Below are 14,573 nucleotides of genomic sequence, written 5' to 3' on the forward strand. Positions count from 1 at the left end.
AAACACACTCAAAATTGCCTTTTGATTACAAAAGACAATTCCAAAATATTCATCAAAATGTGAATTTTACTACCAAATTAGCACAGAGAATTTTCTATGAATAGGCTATAGCTTCTAATACATAGACTTTTCATTTCTATAACAACACCTTCATGTGTTTTAGGATGATCCAATGCCGATTTCATGAAAACTGGCCAAAAACAACACATGTTTTTTTTTGCTCGAGGTTAGGGTCCAAAATGTTACTCAAAACCAACTATGAGGGTAAAATCAGTAGCCCAAAAAAATTCCAAGTTTTTTTCAAGTCATAAGTTAGCTTTGTGGATATACAACACTTTAGAACCTCCTCAATATCTCAAGCAATAATTCTAGGAAGTTCCCAAGTTAAGAGGACACAAAAGTGTCCAAGGACATATAAGTTTCTTGTTACCAATCTAGTGTTAAAACTTTTTGCAGATATAAACACATCATATTTGCTCTCTTGAAAAGGATACAAGTATGATCTCTAAACTTTTTCTACATGGTTATAGGGTAATTTAATCTATAAATTGTGCATAAGAGAATTGTAAAGCAAACCTTCATCTATAAGAATTACAAAAATAGGTACTTTCCTAGTTTAAATTTAAGGTAGATCTCTTTCACTACAATGGATAAAAACATGAGCAAGTCAATTCACGATTGACAGACACATATTTTGGGAAATTTATAATTCTTATGGTATTTTGGGAATTATCACAAAATACGAGGGTGATTTACCCTTTTAATTAAAGGTCCTTCATCAAGAATAGTTCATATTAAAATTAGCCCTTAAGCAATAGTTTATATTGGAATTAGAAGGATAAAATGAGAAGGGGTACTTAAGAAGGATTTGCTTTTCAAAAGAGCATTATAATTGGGAAAAAATTACCAAAACACCCTTGTAATAGTGAGAATCCTCAAAATACCCCTCAAATTTCAACAATTCCCAATATACCCCTGATATTTGGCCAAGATTTCTCATAATGCCCTTCAATTTGTCCAAAATTCCCAAAATACCCATCATTGGCCTCACAAACATCATTCATCATTTTTGGACACAAATGCCTATTTGTGAGCTCATTGGTGAATACTTTTGCCTAAATCACTTAAAGATAGATCTCAATTGTCATAAAGATTAGGTTGTTTACCCCAAACCAAACTACGGTGTGCGGACGTGGAAGCCGACCGTCACAAAGCTATTCATCGTGAAAAAAGGGTAGTGGACGTAAGGATGGGTTATTGCAATTGCCAACCCAATGTTGGGCAAAGATTGAGCCGCTACCAGACTCCAAAACGCTCAAAAGGAAGATTTGAACCGATAGGCTACGAGGAATTGCTGACAATTGATTCAGTTTTTTACGCTAGAAATCTTAACTGTGTGTAATGCCTAGCCACACGTCCCAAAAAGTGAATGGCAAGCACACATCTTGTGTGTGTCCAACCTAAGAATGTGCAAACAGTGGGGCAAATCCATCCCAAAATGATTAAAGGCTATATTGGGGATTTTTGGATATTTTTGAAATTTCCGCAAAGCTTAGGGATTTTTTGGGTACCCCTCTAATTTGTGGAAATTCCCAAGATACCCCTCAAATTTCAAAAATTCCCAATATGCCCCTCATATTTTGTCATAAATTCCCAAAATGCCCTTCAAATTTTCCAAATTCCCAAAATACCCTTCGTTGTGAGAGTAAATTTATCCAAAGATTAAAAAATTTGTAGCTTTTCATAAGAAGATTGACTGTCTATCAATACAAGATACTAAAACTAGAATTTGAGCTGGTTATGTAGGCTTTGGAGATGAATTGTTTCATTATTTTTAGACATAATTGTCTTTTTTTTGGGAGGTAATTTGTGACAAATAACATGCTAAGCACTAAAAAAACAATTCTCCGTTGTCAAAAAAGAATAAAGATTAGGAATTTTTGAAATTTGAGAGGGATATTTTGAGAATTTCCACAAATTAGAGGGGTATTTTGGTAATTTTCCCTTTTCCTAATGATGGGTAGTAGTTGGGTGCTGCTGAAGTGAGAGGAGTAAAGAGTTACGTGGATTGCACTCCTCGTTGCGGCGTGTCTTCCAGGAAAGCTCGAGGTTCAACAGTTGCTTCGCAGTGCGGCAACTTTGGTGACTGCTACATGGCTTCTCCCAATCTTTCTGACTTGGCCTCCTCTCAACGACCCACCAAGGTGTTCCATCATTACATCCCTAATTTAGACTTTGTTGCATGCCCATCTTTCAAAGGAACTTTCTTTTTTGCTTTTTGAGAGAGAGAGAGAGAGAGAGAGAGAGAGAGAGAGAGAGGGAGGGAGTGTTCTGTTGAAAAGAGACAACTCAAGGGTCATGATTCAAGCATATAATAGAACAACATGGCATCTTGTTATGTATTCATTGTCTGCTACCAATATTGTATTTTGTGTCAACAAGGGGCGGCTATCGGAAACTTATTGTAAGATAGAACACAACCTAACAGAGAATGCTACATATTTCCAAATGGATGCGTTCTTTGCTGCTCAATCATCATCTATTGTGTCATGTAATCATCACTACCGATGTTGATGCTCTCATATATATGATGTATGCTTAAGAGAGAAGTTTTTGAGACAGGCCTTTGTGATGTGTGGAGCTCAAGAGTGCAAGTTTCATCTCTCCAACTGATTAGGCAACCCTTTACATCCTCTAGTCTGAACTTGTTGACAAGAGCTATGTTTGTGTGCTTGTCCACAAGCATCCACTCACCTGGCAGAAATTCATTACAACAAGTAGATTTGATTAGCAAGATATGTGTTAATGATAATCAAAAGTAAGACAATTCACATTATTTTTATGATCGTCCAAAGTTGAGTACTTGTTTCGAAGTTCCAATCAAGTTAGCTTTTCTAACCTTTTCTGCCTAAGCGTTTCCTAAGGGCATTTTAAGTAAGTAATAATTTGCTTTTATCCATTTTTTGGGGGGTTTGTCTAGAATTAAATGAGGTTATTTAGTTTGTTTTTTTTTTCTGTCTGTTTTCTTGTGTGCCTTGCTTTCGTGTTTTTGTTAGTGTTTTAGCCTTTCTTACAATTCGTAATTTTCCGACCTTATGAAGGTATGCATTCTAGAAAACCTGTAGCAAGCATTTTCCAAACCTTCTATGCTTGGCATAAGTGAGATTTGTTCAATTTTCCAAACACGGACACAAAAAGAGAACTGACAGCATTGATTTTGTTGTGTTACAAATAAACTACCAAGGTCCAATAGTGAGCATGAGGTTTTTGCTTTGATGATTTTCGGGTCATCTATTTTCTTCACATTGAGCATAAATTGAAAACTTTCTAAACTTCGGGCTTGCCACTCCATCATGTATAAAGAGAGCCAGAGTACAGCTGTTGGAGCTTAACTATATAATGAGTCTTAGCATGGAAACTGGTGTAGAGAGAATTCGTTGCAACTTTAAATTCTATCAATGCCAACGTTTCCACATTTGCACAATGGGTCATCTCCTCCATTGCTGTACTTCCTCAAACATGTTTTTGATTTTATGTGGTTCTTGCATGTGCATCGATTTGGCATTTTGGCATGACTTTCTATAACCCTTAGTACTGATTTCATGCCACATTGACACATGGCAAGAGGCCATAACCTACAGGCTCTACCTAATTAATTGTGTCTAAACTAGAGTCTAGCACCATACACGTTGTGTCAAAATTCATAGTTGAAAGGGAATGGCCATTTTCAGGCTTCCGTTCCCCATTCCATGTATTTGACATGAGTATCGATAACAGGGAATCACAATTCATGCTCGTTTATGTTCCCTGACCAAGGTTCCAATTTTCCGTTTATGGTAACTATGGTGTCAAGGTCCTGCTGTATCTTCCTTGGATGTGATGCTGAGAATTGTTTACCTCTGTCCTTTGACCTGCAATAGTCTTACTCTGTTCGCGACCCGCTCGATATATTGGCTCAAGGAAGGCATTGTTTTAATGTCATCCGGGTATGTTATGGACAGAATTTATCCGCTGTTCCTGAGTAATGGGAACAAGTGTGAACTGGAAGAGGGCGGTTGCAAGCCCAATTCAGTGGCATTGAAGTGGACTAATGGCCTGCCCAAGTCAAAAGCCCACAGGGTTTAAGTGTGGCCAGTAGGCTTACAATCTCAAATGTGAATCTCATGAAAGACTTTCTAGTTGGGACCTGCCAATCCTAGAAACTTTATGGAAGATTAATATGTGAGTGCTACGGGTAAAGCATTTATACTTACCATTCGGCAGCTCGTCACCATGAAGAAGAAGCTCCTCAGGTCTTCTATGAATGCTTTGTGGGTTACCATTTACGGCAATGAAAGAAACAAACGTCTTGTCAGGATGACGGATGTGAAATGTGGGATGGACACGGAGGAAGACAACCCTGCAATTATTGCCACAAGGTAATGTCAATGCTCATTTAGTGCTAAAACCTTGTTAATTGTGCATACCCCCTTACTTGTTCCCTTAAATTCATAGTACCATTTTGGTCTCCGTAGCAAATGTACTAGATCTTGTCAATACCTGGAGAAGCCGCCTGAGCCTATCATATTGGAGTTGGCTCTTATACAAGAGCTAATGTGGATTGAATTTTGAGATCCACCGAGTAAGGCTAGACTTCGCTGCAGCTCTAGTCCACCACCAATATCTCCTGTCATAACAAGGCTCTCCTGGGCATCACCATTCCTACAATATCAACATTAGCATTGTGACAATGTCATCCTTAACCTCAGCACAAAATGCCATTATAACAATGTGGACATGCATCACTTTGCCATACAACTTTTTGAGAGAACTAAATTCAGATTTAAGGTGAAAAAAAAATGTTACAAAAGACCTCAAAGGAAGGGAAAGAGGTCATCCCATCCATACAATTTTTCTGCTTGGAGGGTGCACCTCCAGAAATGTTAGTGTACCACATGCATTCAAAAGTAGGGGCATAGTCACAAGGGACGCGTGCCGACTCCTGAGGACTGGGGACGGGGCTCAAACGGATTTTTAGTGTAAAAAAGAGGGCGGGACGGCAAGTGGGGACAGGAAGCCCAAAAATGGGCGTCCCCTGTGACTATGAGTAGGGGTATTTCAACTTATAAAATTTATTTTATTTTACATTATTCTACTCACAAAAGGGGGGTTTTAATCAAAAATTAGAAACACTGGTAAGTTTAATAGGAAAAAGGGGTCTTTCTATTGCTTACAATCAGTAAGTACAGGGGTTTTTTTAATACAACTTTTACGACACTTACTTCAAAACATGGTACTCTTCAAAGCAACCAGGAGACTGATATTCTGTTCCACTAGACTCCACATAGCCTGGCAGATCCCCTTTGCTGCATAGCCAGTCTATGCCTGCAAATGACAATGAGATTCAATCAAAAGTATCGTGAAAACCATTATGTTTTATGTGTGTTGGGAGTAATGGAAAGATTCCTTATCAGTGAGGAAGCTTTTAATAGAAAATGCAGCCAAGGCCTTCCATCCATTAACAATTGCATCAGAGTGGTTCAGCAATTGGGTGGGCAATGGATCTTCCATCCTTCAACAATTGCGTCTAGTGCTGCAAGTAGAGTGGTTCATCAAATGTACCTGTAGGCAAATGAATCATGGATTTGAGGCGCCCACCATTCCAAGGAGCCACTTCGACCTTCCAATCAAATGCTTTAAGGGTGACCATTGTCCTTGGAGTTTCCGCACCATTAATGCCATTAGAAAACTTAGCAATTTCCTCTGAAATGGCAGCTGAAACCAACTTTCTTCTTCATTATGCCAACAGTGAAGATAGCTTTGCGAGCATGCACCAGAACAAATATATACAAAAGACAAGCTTACAATTTCTCTTTTTTTGCCCTTCAGCTACGAGATTTTGAATATCAGAGGGTTTCGGTAATTTGAATTTAAGCTCTTCCCCATCAACACCAGACAAGACCACCTGAGAGTTTCATTGGAGTAAATATACACTGCTTCTGTCATGAAGAATGCAGAGCAGGGTGGCTCACCTTTGCTCTGTCTCCTAGCAAAAGATGTACACTAAGAGCACGCTTTGGCCTCCTTAGCTGACCATTTTTTTGATGCACTCTAACACGCACTTCGTCACCATGCAAAGAAGCTTTGTATGATGTGAGCAAATACTTTCCTCTCTGATACTCAAAACCATCACCCTCATCTTCATAAAGCAATCCTTCAGCCTGACCTGAATAGAAAGGATCATCATTTTGAGTTATTCAAACCATTATATTCTCCCAAAAGATTGTGGTACTTATTGCTGATCAAATGCTAGATTTTTCATTTGACAGGAATCATACCTTGTTAAATTCACAAAAGCCGATACTTGAGAAAGAGCCAATATACATTTAACGAGTGAAGTTTCCATTATATAAAGAAATATCGCCAGGGGTGCCTTTCTTAATAGCCATTATTTTTCCGAGAGGAACTCCGCCTCTCATCTCTTCCCGTGAAGGTGAAAATGTCTCCATATGAAGGGTGTTTTTAAGCTCACGTCTTTCAAGTTTTGCAATTCTGTCAAGAGTTGCCAACCTGTTTCAACGGATGGTTATGTTGTCTTTTGGATTATTACCATGAGTCTATTCTCAAAGGTGGCAGCGGTAGATGCAATGCAGACAAGAACTGGCTCGTGATCCGGTCGACACCTCGATTCTGATCTAGAACACTTGCAATGTCACATACATGAACAAGGCACTTGTGGAGAAGAGAGAGAGTGAAGGAGAGACAGGACACCTGAGAGAGAGAGAGAGAGAGAGAGAGAGAGAGAGAGAGAGAGAGAGAGAGAGATCTGGGAAAGGATCTCCATGTTGATAACAAGCTGCTCATACAAGTGACCAAGGGTGGTCCGGCGTAGATCTGACATGCCCAATGGATAGACCCGAGGTACACACAACTGCGACTACTACTGACACTGTCAAACTGCTCTTGCACATGGGACCACCGGCACAGTCTCAAGATGGACATCCAACCCAAAGATGCTCCTCCTCTTGACACCGACTTAGATCTGGAGAGAGATCTGCATCCCTCAAGGCTAGCCACTGTATGGCTGCCCACTAGAGCGCGGTACATCTCTCCTAGGTCTGCATTATCGACGGGGTGCTCTACCTCTGCCTGAGATCGCATAGGCAAGGGGTGTCCTAAAGAGAAACGCAAGGCTGGATCTGCTGCCCACACACGCAAGCTATGCCAAAAACGCTAGGCTGCATCCCACCAAAAACGCTAGGGGACCAACATGGGGAAAACTATTAGACTTACACCACTCTGCTGCTTCACAGGTTTAGGGCATGCATGTACGGCTAGTGTGCCTCCAAGATGACCACCCTTTGCATATGCATATAGGCTGCACTGTCTGACCGACCACTTCTGGGCCGGCTGCCCACCTTGTCCGGGCGCCCTCATATTTCATTTATCTCTTGTTGGGTCGTGGGGAATTTTTTCAGGCTTTTCTCTACCTCCCCTTGGGCACCTATTTATGGGGCCAGGGGGTTACCCACTTCCACACTATCTGGTCATTGTGTATTGGGTCTTCTGCTCATGGTAGTCATGGGGGGCTGATCGCCCCCTCTTCACCATATCTTGTGTTTGTGGTCTCTCTCTCTCTCTCTCTCTCTCTCTCTCTCTCTCTCTCTCTCTCTCTCTCTCTCTCTCTCTCTCTCTTGCTGATGATATTGTGTTGATCTCCGACTCTCCGGAGGGGATGCAACGTCACTTGGATGCTTTGAATAGGTTTGCTCAAGAAAGTGGTTTGTCAGTCAACCTTGGTAAAACCAAGGTCATGGTATTTAATACCACCCCACAGTGGATCAGGAGGTCAGCGCCAGCATTCACATACGGCCAGGAGATTGTGGAGTATACAGATGCGTACACTTACCTCGGAGTGGTTTTTAGTGGGCCAGCATTTTCATTGAGGAGGGCAGCAGAGACTAGACTGACCATCAACCTTGGTAAAACCAAGGTCATGGTATTTAATACCACCCCACAGTGGATCAGGAGGTCAGCGCCAGCATTCACATACGGCCAGGAGATTGTGGAGTATACAAGTGCGTACACTTACCTCGGAGTGGTTTTTAGTGGGCCAGCATTTTCATTGAGGAGGGCAGCAGAGACTAGACTGACCAGAGCCCATGCAGCATTGGGTAGATTGGAAAGGATGTGTTCACAGGTTCAGTTTCAGGAGCCTCGGACGAAGCTCTGGCTCTTTGACACTCTGGTGGCTTCTGCATTGCTTTATGGAGCTGAGATTTGGGGACCTTCATTAGATCATCACGGGAGGACAGGCCGCAATGATGGATGGGGGGACATGGAGAAGCCTGTGGTCTCTATGATCTCGCGGCTCATTAGAGCCAAGGCCTCAGTACCACATGCTATTGTTCGAGCAGAGCTAGCTGCCCCCCGACTAGTGGTTGAGGCGCTCACCAGATCGGTCTCCTTCATACACCGCATGTGGGAACTTCCCAGAGACAGATATGCCGGCCTTGCACTTGAGTCCTCTCGACAGTTAGCCATGCAGGGAGATACAACATGTTGGTATGGGGAGATGACATCATGGTTTCAGGCGCATGGGTTCAGCATAGACAGATTGCCTCCCTTCCAGTACTCATTGGATGCACCCTCTCTGACTCTTACACAGTTCGAGATCACAGGACTTGACTCAGCTAGACACCAGGAGGACATGGATACAGCTAGCACAGGAGCTGGGCACGAAGATGGCTTTCTACAGAGAGCATCTCCTCCATCTTACGGTTGATGGTTTTGTGACGAGGCCAAGATACATGGACACCCACTTGTCTCATGGGATACGATGTGCTATCGGCCTGATACGTACATCTTCACACCAGCTGCGGATCGAGACTGGGAGATACAGCGGAGTACCAGCAGAGGCCAGGACATGCCCCCTGTGTGACATCGAGCCTGAGACAGAGTTGCACTACACATGCCACTGCCCCGTCTACTACGAGATACGAGGCCGCTTCCATTGCTTGTTCAGAGAGGGCTTTGGACCATTCTCCAGAGTCATGCAATACGAGGATTAGAGATGCTTGGGTTTGTTTTTGCTCGAGCTACGCAGACACAGAGAGAGCCTGATGAGAGGAGAGGCTAGCCAGTCCCAGAGACAGATCACAGATTTCTTTAGAGCTGCCACTGGACACTCGGAAGAGTTACTACCACAACAGAGCTCGTCGTCTCACACCAGAGGCACACTGATCGACCGAGCGACTGAGCTGGGAAGATCGAGACGCCCACGACTACGGAGGACTACACAGCATCGGCGGAGGTTGCATCAGAGGATTTGGATCACTTTGGCTCGACATGCACGACGCTCGGTCAGACTACTGACCATGGAGGAGATTGATGAGATCCGCCAACGACCGATGCTGGATCTCTTGTGATCTAGCTATCCCAGCTAGCTGCTGTTCACACATAGTAGTTTAGGATTCCATAGTATTTTATTGTGACATTTGTCATTCATTTTTGTCATTGTTGTCATCTTGTTACTCTGACTCCGACTTTGTATCAGATCCACCACATTGTAACTTTCTGGTCTCATAGGTCACTTTGGCCTTTTGAAGACGTTAATATAACATTTCATTTCATTTCTCTCTCTCTCTCTCTCTCTCTCTCTCTCTCTCTCTCTCTCTCTTTCTCTTCTCCGCACGCGCACTCTCACAAAAACACCACGCCGCATTTGTGGCAAAAGGGTGCCCTACTGGGCTGAACTGCATACCAAGGAGAGACCCCCCAATGCCCATATATAGGGCCAACTATAAGCTGCCCGACCCAGCCTCTGAGCTCCACGATTAGGGAAAAAAAACCTTAAAAATAGGGGGAACACCCAAAAGTGGAAGCTACTGGCCCAAAGGGCCTTGGGACAGCAAGGGAAAAAAAAGCCAATGCGAGAGGAGCCTAGGCCCTATAAGGCCATGGAACAAAGCCAAACCCTGAGCTAAACATGGCTAAACACAACCCGACATGAGAAAACAACCTCACAATGGCTAGGCACAGCCACAAAACAGCCCTCACTCCGTAACATCCGTCCCATGGAGAGATTGGGACCAATTGGATGAAGAATCCAGAGAGATGCCTGAACTCTAAACTTCTATACCTTGCAATTTTCTTTATAAGAGAATCTAGATTTTCCTAGATTAATCTCAGGGTATGGTGAGGTCGTATAAGCAGACATGCATTTTAAATATTATGAAGTTGTCCTCTGAGTTGCGACTGTAAACCCCTGACCATGTATTAGGATTGTCAATATGCAACCAAGTAAATAGTAAGTTTCCTTTTGACCGGAGTTTTGTTAGGTTCTTTGATGAATGAATGATCATATCTGACACTTCCGAAAATGAAAATCTGCAACATCCTACCTACTTCTAGCTTTAGAATTATTGGAATATGGTCCTCTTAATAAATTGATAAGAATGTAAAACAGCAATCATGGCCCCACGATCTTAGGGTATTGACACCTAGTTTTTCCAAGCTTAATGTTAGAGCTTCTGCATAGCCCTTAGGCTCATAGCTGAACAAAAGGTAAACCTCTCATTAAGTTCTTCAGTGTGCAACACCCTTGGACCACTGTGGTCTTGCCTTTTGCAAGAGATGTGGGTGATGTGTGCAGTGAGCTAAAAACCTGAGTAGGTTCAAAAACATACAATGAAAGCTAATAATAGATACCCTTGTCATCTGATTAACTGGGAAGATTAGGGTGATCTTTTGTGCAATTAGGGCATCAAACTTTTTTAAAACAATTTTGCAAGCTGTGCCTTGAGTCTCTGGTATTTGTGTGCACGCCCGAGGTCATTTTTCATATGTTTTTAGGCCCTTTAACCTTAGACCTAAGTTGCCTTAAGTCACAAGGTAATCTGTAGATGTTTTGTATATTTTTTAAGAGTTTTTCGAAAAACAAACTGTGCTTATCCAAACCGTACATATAATTTGAAATACACTGTATTTTTCCGTACGAAACCATACCGTTCTTTACGGTGTGAATGTACGTTGACAACTATAAACTGTAAGGGAAAGACCTGAATATATTGAGTTGAAAGACATTCAATTGATGAGGAAAATAAATATGTAAATGTTGTTGTGCTTGTCATCGAGTGAACAAAGAGAGTGTCAAGTGAAGAGTAAAGACAGAGGAAAATGGATGTGTAAAGAATTACCCTTGTCATCCAGTGCAACTAGGAGACTCAACTCGTTAGATATGAGCATCTCATCAGTATTGCACACAACCGGCCCCGTGGGAATGATTGAACCACCCTTCAAGTAAAGAGATGGCAAGTCCTGTTGTAAGAAAATTCTGTCTGTTTTCAGCTTTAACATTTATTATGTCAATTTTTAAGCTCTCAGCAAAAGACCATGCAATATAGTTAAAGATGTAGCAACACATTCAATTCTTGATCTCATACCTCATGGCTATCATCAAAGTCAAATTCAATCCAGATTCCAGTAGGCAATATTGTAGTCTTTGTATTGGAGCCTCTGTCCTTGTCCTTGCTGTTATGCAAACCCAACAATATACAAAATAGAACTGACTGTCTAGGTATTTTAGAATAAGATTTTTTTTGATTGGGAAAGCTAGCACATGAGATCAATTGGTAAAATTATGCATTATAGTATTTGGGAAGGAGTATTTCTGGGCAGTTCTCTAAAGCATCATGTTGAGATGGCTCGATTTGAATCCATCGAGTCGTGTCTCTGTATTGATTCTGTTTCTATGAATCTTTCTGGCAGGATGCATCTATGAGAGAGAAAATTTACCTAAGGCTTACAAGCATTGGACCCAAAAGAAAGCTGTCATCCACTTTACGAAGCTTCGTATCTGCTGGACCTACTCAGGGCAATACTTGAATTAACTTCATGAGTTTTGCATTGTAGCATTGTTGAGGTACATATATTCTGTAAACAGTTACCAGCAAAAAATAAAGGGCTCATGACAAGCTCTCCTTTTGTGTGAGCATTGTAGAAGAGTGTATATAGGTGAGGTAAAATCCTGTATCTTCTTTCTAATGCTAATCGACATACTTTCTCACACTGCAGAACACAAATCTGATGAAAATATGATCCCGATCGATCCTTTAACAAGTATGTGGTCTTGAAAATTGGAGAAATCTCTCTCTCTCTCTCTCTCTCTCTCTCTCTCTCTCTCTCTCTCACACACACACACACACACACACACACACACACACTCTTTTTTTTTGTAAATCAATTTGATTAATTTACTAGTGGGAAACCTCAAAGCGAGGAAAACCCACCAAAAAGATCATGTACAAGGGAAGGAAGAAGTGTTCGGCTGTACAAAAGGTCTAAAAGCATTCATAGGAAAGCTGATATATCTCTACGGTGATATCACCAACTTCCAAGGCGAACCGTAAAGATTGCGTAAGAGCAAGCTTGAAGAACGGGAAGGGATCTGCATGAATGCGATGGAACATATAGCCACTACGCTGTCGCCATAGGGTCCAGTAAGCCCAAAATCTGACCCACATGAAGAAGATCGCAAAGCGCTACAATGCCGGTGAGAAAATGCCAAATGCCCAAAACCGTTTATGGAAAACCGTCGTGGGAAAACGGAGCCGCATGCACGCCGATACGTGGCGAAGGAAATCTCGAGTAATGCAACAATCCCACAAGAAGTGACAAACATCCTCTTTCACAGTCAAGCAACAGACACAAGAAGGGCGGATATGGTGCGTCCTAAGAAAAGTGCCCATCGGGAGCACACCAAGCAAACAACGCCGAAGAAACAACCGCTCCTTCAAAGGCAAATGGCTTTTCCACAAAGCAGATAAAAGCTTCCTCCACCATCACCATCTGGCAAAGGTGAAATGGGTAAAAAATTAGCCAGCATTTGCTGCATTTCTCTCCAGAAGTGACGGTAATGCATGCCCAATCCAAATCGGCGAGCGGCTAAGGGAAACTCCAAAGTGAGTTCAATTGCATCCACCACCCGAATGCCGCGGCAAGAGAGGAAGTACGCCTGGCGAGGCGAGCGGTCAACCAAAGTAAGAGAGAAAGCCGGGCTCCAATGAAGACTCTCCAGATGAACCAAAGAAGACACCTAGACGATTATGGCCAAAGGTTTTGGGATACTTTTCTACTAGTTTCATCCTTCAAGAAAATTACCTTTAAGCAACAACTTGAGCGGTTTTGTTGCGGTTTGCCCGAGGTACGGCAACCCGTTTGCAAAAGAAGGTGGAGTCCAGCCAACGACTCATGGGTCATGCGAAGCGGGGATTTGGTATGCGCACCGGCACACTGACGTACCCAACGGACAGGCCAGTGTCTTCTCAAGAAGAAGGGGAAGCAACAAAAGAAGCAACCAATCGGCACTAGACTGTCAATCGAGTAGCGAGCTAAGTACCATAAAGAGGGCAAATGTTATGGATGTGGGAAACAAGGGCACGTTCTTGCCAAGCACCCTAACAAAGTATCCAATGATCAAGCCGAGGATAAGCTAGAGAGTTCCAAAGCGCGACAGAGGAGCGAGCAAAGAAAGGAAAGACAAAGACGCAATTGGTTATGGACTTTATGGGGACCGACCCAGAACAGATCGATGAAAGTATGGAGCTCTGTATCCTCTGCCTCTACTGAGTGCCCAATGATTTTCTTTTATAGTTTCTTAGCAATTCACCTTACCTACTTTTCCAACAAGAGTCACTTATTAATAAATAAGTGAAAAATGTGTACTTTGGCGAAAAGGGTTCTATGCTCTAGAAAATGCTCATGCTGAAATATCTGTACTCTGCAAGAGAGGGTATGCAACTATGACCGGCGTTGACATGCACGTCCTGCTAGAGGCTCACAATGTGCCAAGCTAGGTCCTACGCTAAGATTGACGCTAGACTATGGCAGAAGCATGTCCACGTGGTGCAAGTAAAGTGCGCACGTGACATCTCCCCATGACGAAGGGATCCAACTTGCAGATGTTGGCCGAGGGGCCTAAACCCTAAGAAGAACAAGTAACAGAAGAAGAAGTCCTACCAACTTATGGGGACCCCGTCCGATGGGGCCCCAAGTGACATAAAATATTAAAATAAAGCAGGACCCACACACACAGAAAAGGGCTGGTGGAGCAGTTGATGACGTAGCAGCTGTACAGAAATCCCAAAAATTGCGCTGACATGATGACGTGGTAGACTGTACGGATTTTCGCGTTTTACGCTGACTGCTGTATGGAATTCCGTGATTTACGCTGGCAGCTTTTTGGCATTGCTTTTGGACCAGAAGCTTTGGAGTTTGAAGGCTTTTCATGTAAACTGCTTTTGGGGCCTAGGGCCTTTAAATATGTGCTAAGGGCTCATTCTCTAGCATGCTTCCTAGAGAAGGTGCAGAGTCTGGAGTACCGGCTTGTACTGTGTTGATGCAATATAAAGAAATACCGGAAGGGGCGCCAAGGTTTGGGGCCAATACTCTTTGGGGTGGAATTCCGCCACTCTGTGTCGCGTGTCGTCTCTCTCTTTCAGTTCAGTTTTGTTATCGAAGTGCTAAAAGTTATTGACGTGCTAAAAGTCTGTTCAGTCTGTTCTTTTCTATTGGCACATGGTGCCCGTCTTGTG

The 14,573-nt window shown here is 42.7% G+C and overlaps 1 protein-coding gene and 1 long non-coding RNA gene across 7 annotated transcripts in view; one reads left to right on the forward strand and one right to left on the reverse strand.

The window, feature by feature from the left end:
* Positions 1–1,853: 1,853 nt before the first annotated feature.
* Positions 1,854–14,573, forward strand: part of LOC147463436 (uncharacterized) — a 67,879-nt gene continuing 55,159 nt past the window's right edge. For 2 of the 5 annotated variants that reach the window (XR_015185136.1, XR_015185138.1), the window contains exons 1-3: positions 1,885–2,204; positions 11,749–11,902; positions 12,055–12,099. This is a non-coding gene — a long non-coding RNA (uncharacterized LOC147463436). Of the gene's footprint in view, positions 2,205–11,748; positions 11,903–12,054; positions 12,100–14,573 lie in introns of all 5 variants that reach the window. The other 3 variants (XR_015185137.1, XR_015185135.1, XR_015185134.1) reach the window with 3 other exon arrangements.
* The window catches only part of LOC147463437 (uncharacterized), a 67,167-nt gene continuing 54,806 nt past the window's right edge, over positions 2,213–14,573 (reverse strand). The window contains exons 12-22 of one of the 2 annotated variants that reach the window (XM_086488825.1): positions 11,928–12,048; positions 11,776–11,845; positions 11,424–11,511; positions 11,178–11,298; positions 6,012–6,205; positions 5,845–5,944; positions 5,602–5,754; positions 5,262–5,364; positions 4,540–4,701; positions 4,254–4,399; positions 2,213–2,754 (exon numbers count right to left, since the gene is read on the reverse strand). In XM_086488825.1, the coding sequence (XP_086344951.1) occupies positions 2,540–2,754; positions 4,254–4,399; positions 4,540–4,701; positions 5,262–5,364; positions 5,602–5,754; positions 5,845–5,944; positions 6,012–6,205; positions 11,178–11,298; positions 11,424–11,511; positions 11,776–11,845; positions 11,928–12,048 (1,473 nt within the window). In that variant the 3' untranslated portion in view covers positions 2,213–2,539. Of the gene's footprint in view, positions 2,755–3,193; positions 4,096–4,253; positions 4,400–4,539; positions 4,702–5,261; positions 5,365–5,601; positions 5,755–5,844; positions 5,945–6,011; positions 6,206–11,177; positions 11,299–11,423; positions 11,512–11,775; positions 11,846–11,927; positions 12,049–14,573 lie in introns of those variants that run through there. The other variant, XM_086488830.1, reaches the window with a different exon arrangement.

The sequence above is a fragment of the Adiantum capillus-veneris genome, chromosome 2 (assembly GCF_014529385.1).
Source record: "Adiantum capillus-veneris isolate H3 chromosome 2, ASM1452938v2, whole genome shotgun sequence".
Taxonomy (NCBI): Eukaryota; Viridiplantae; Streptophyta; class Polypodiopsida; order Polypodiales; family Pteridaceae; genus Adiantum; species Adiantum capillus-veneris.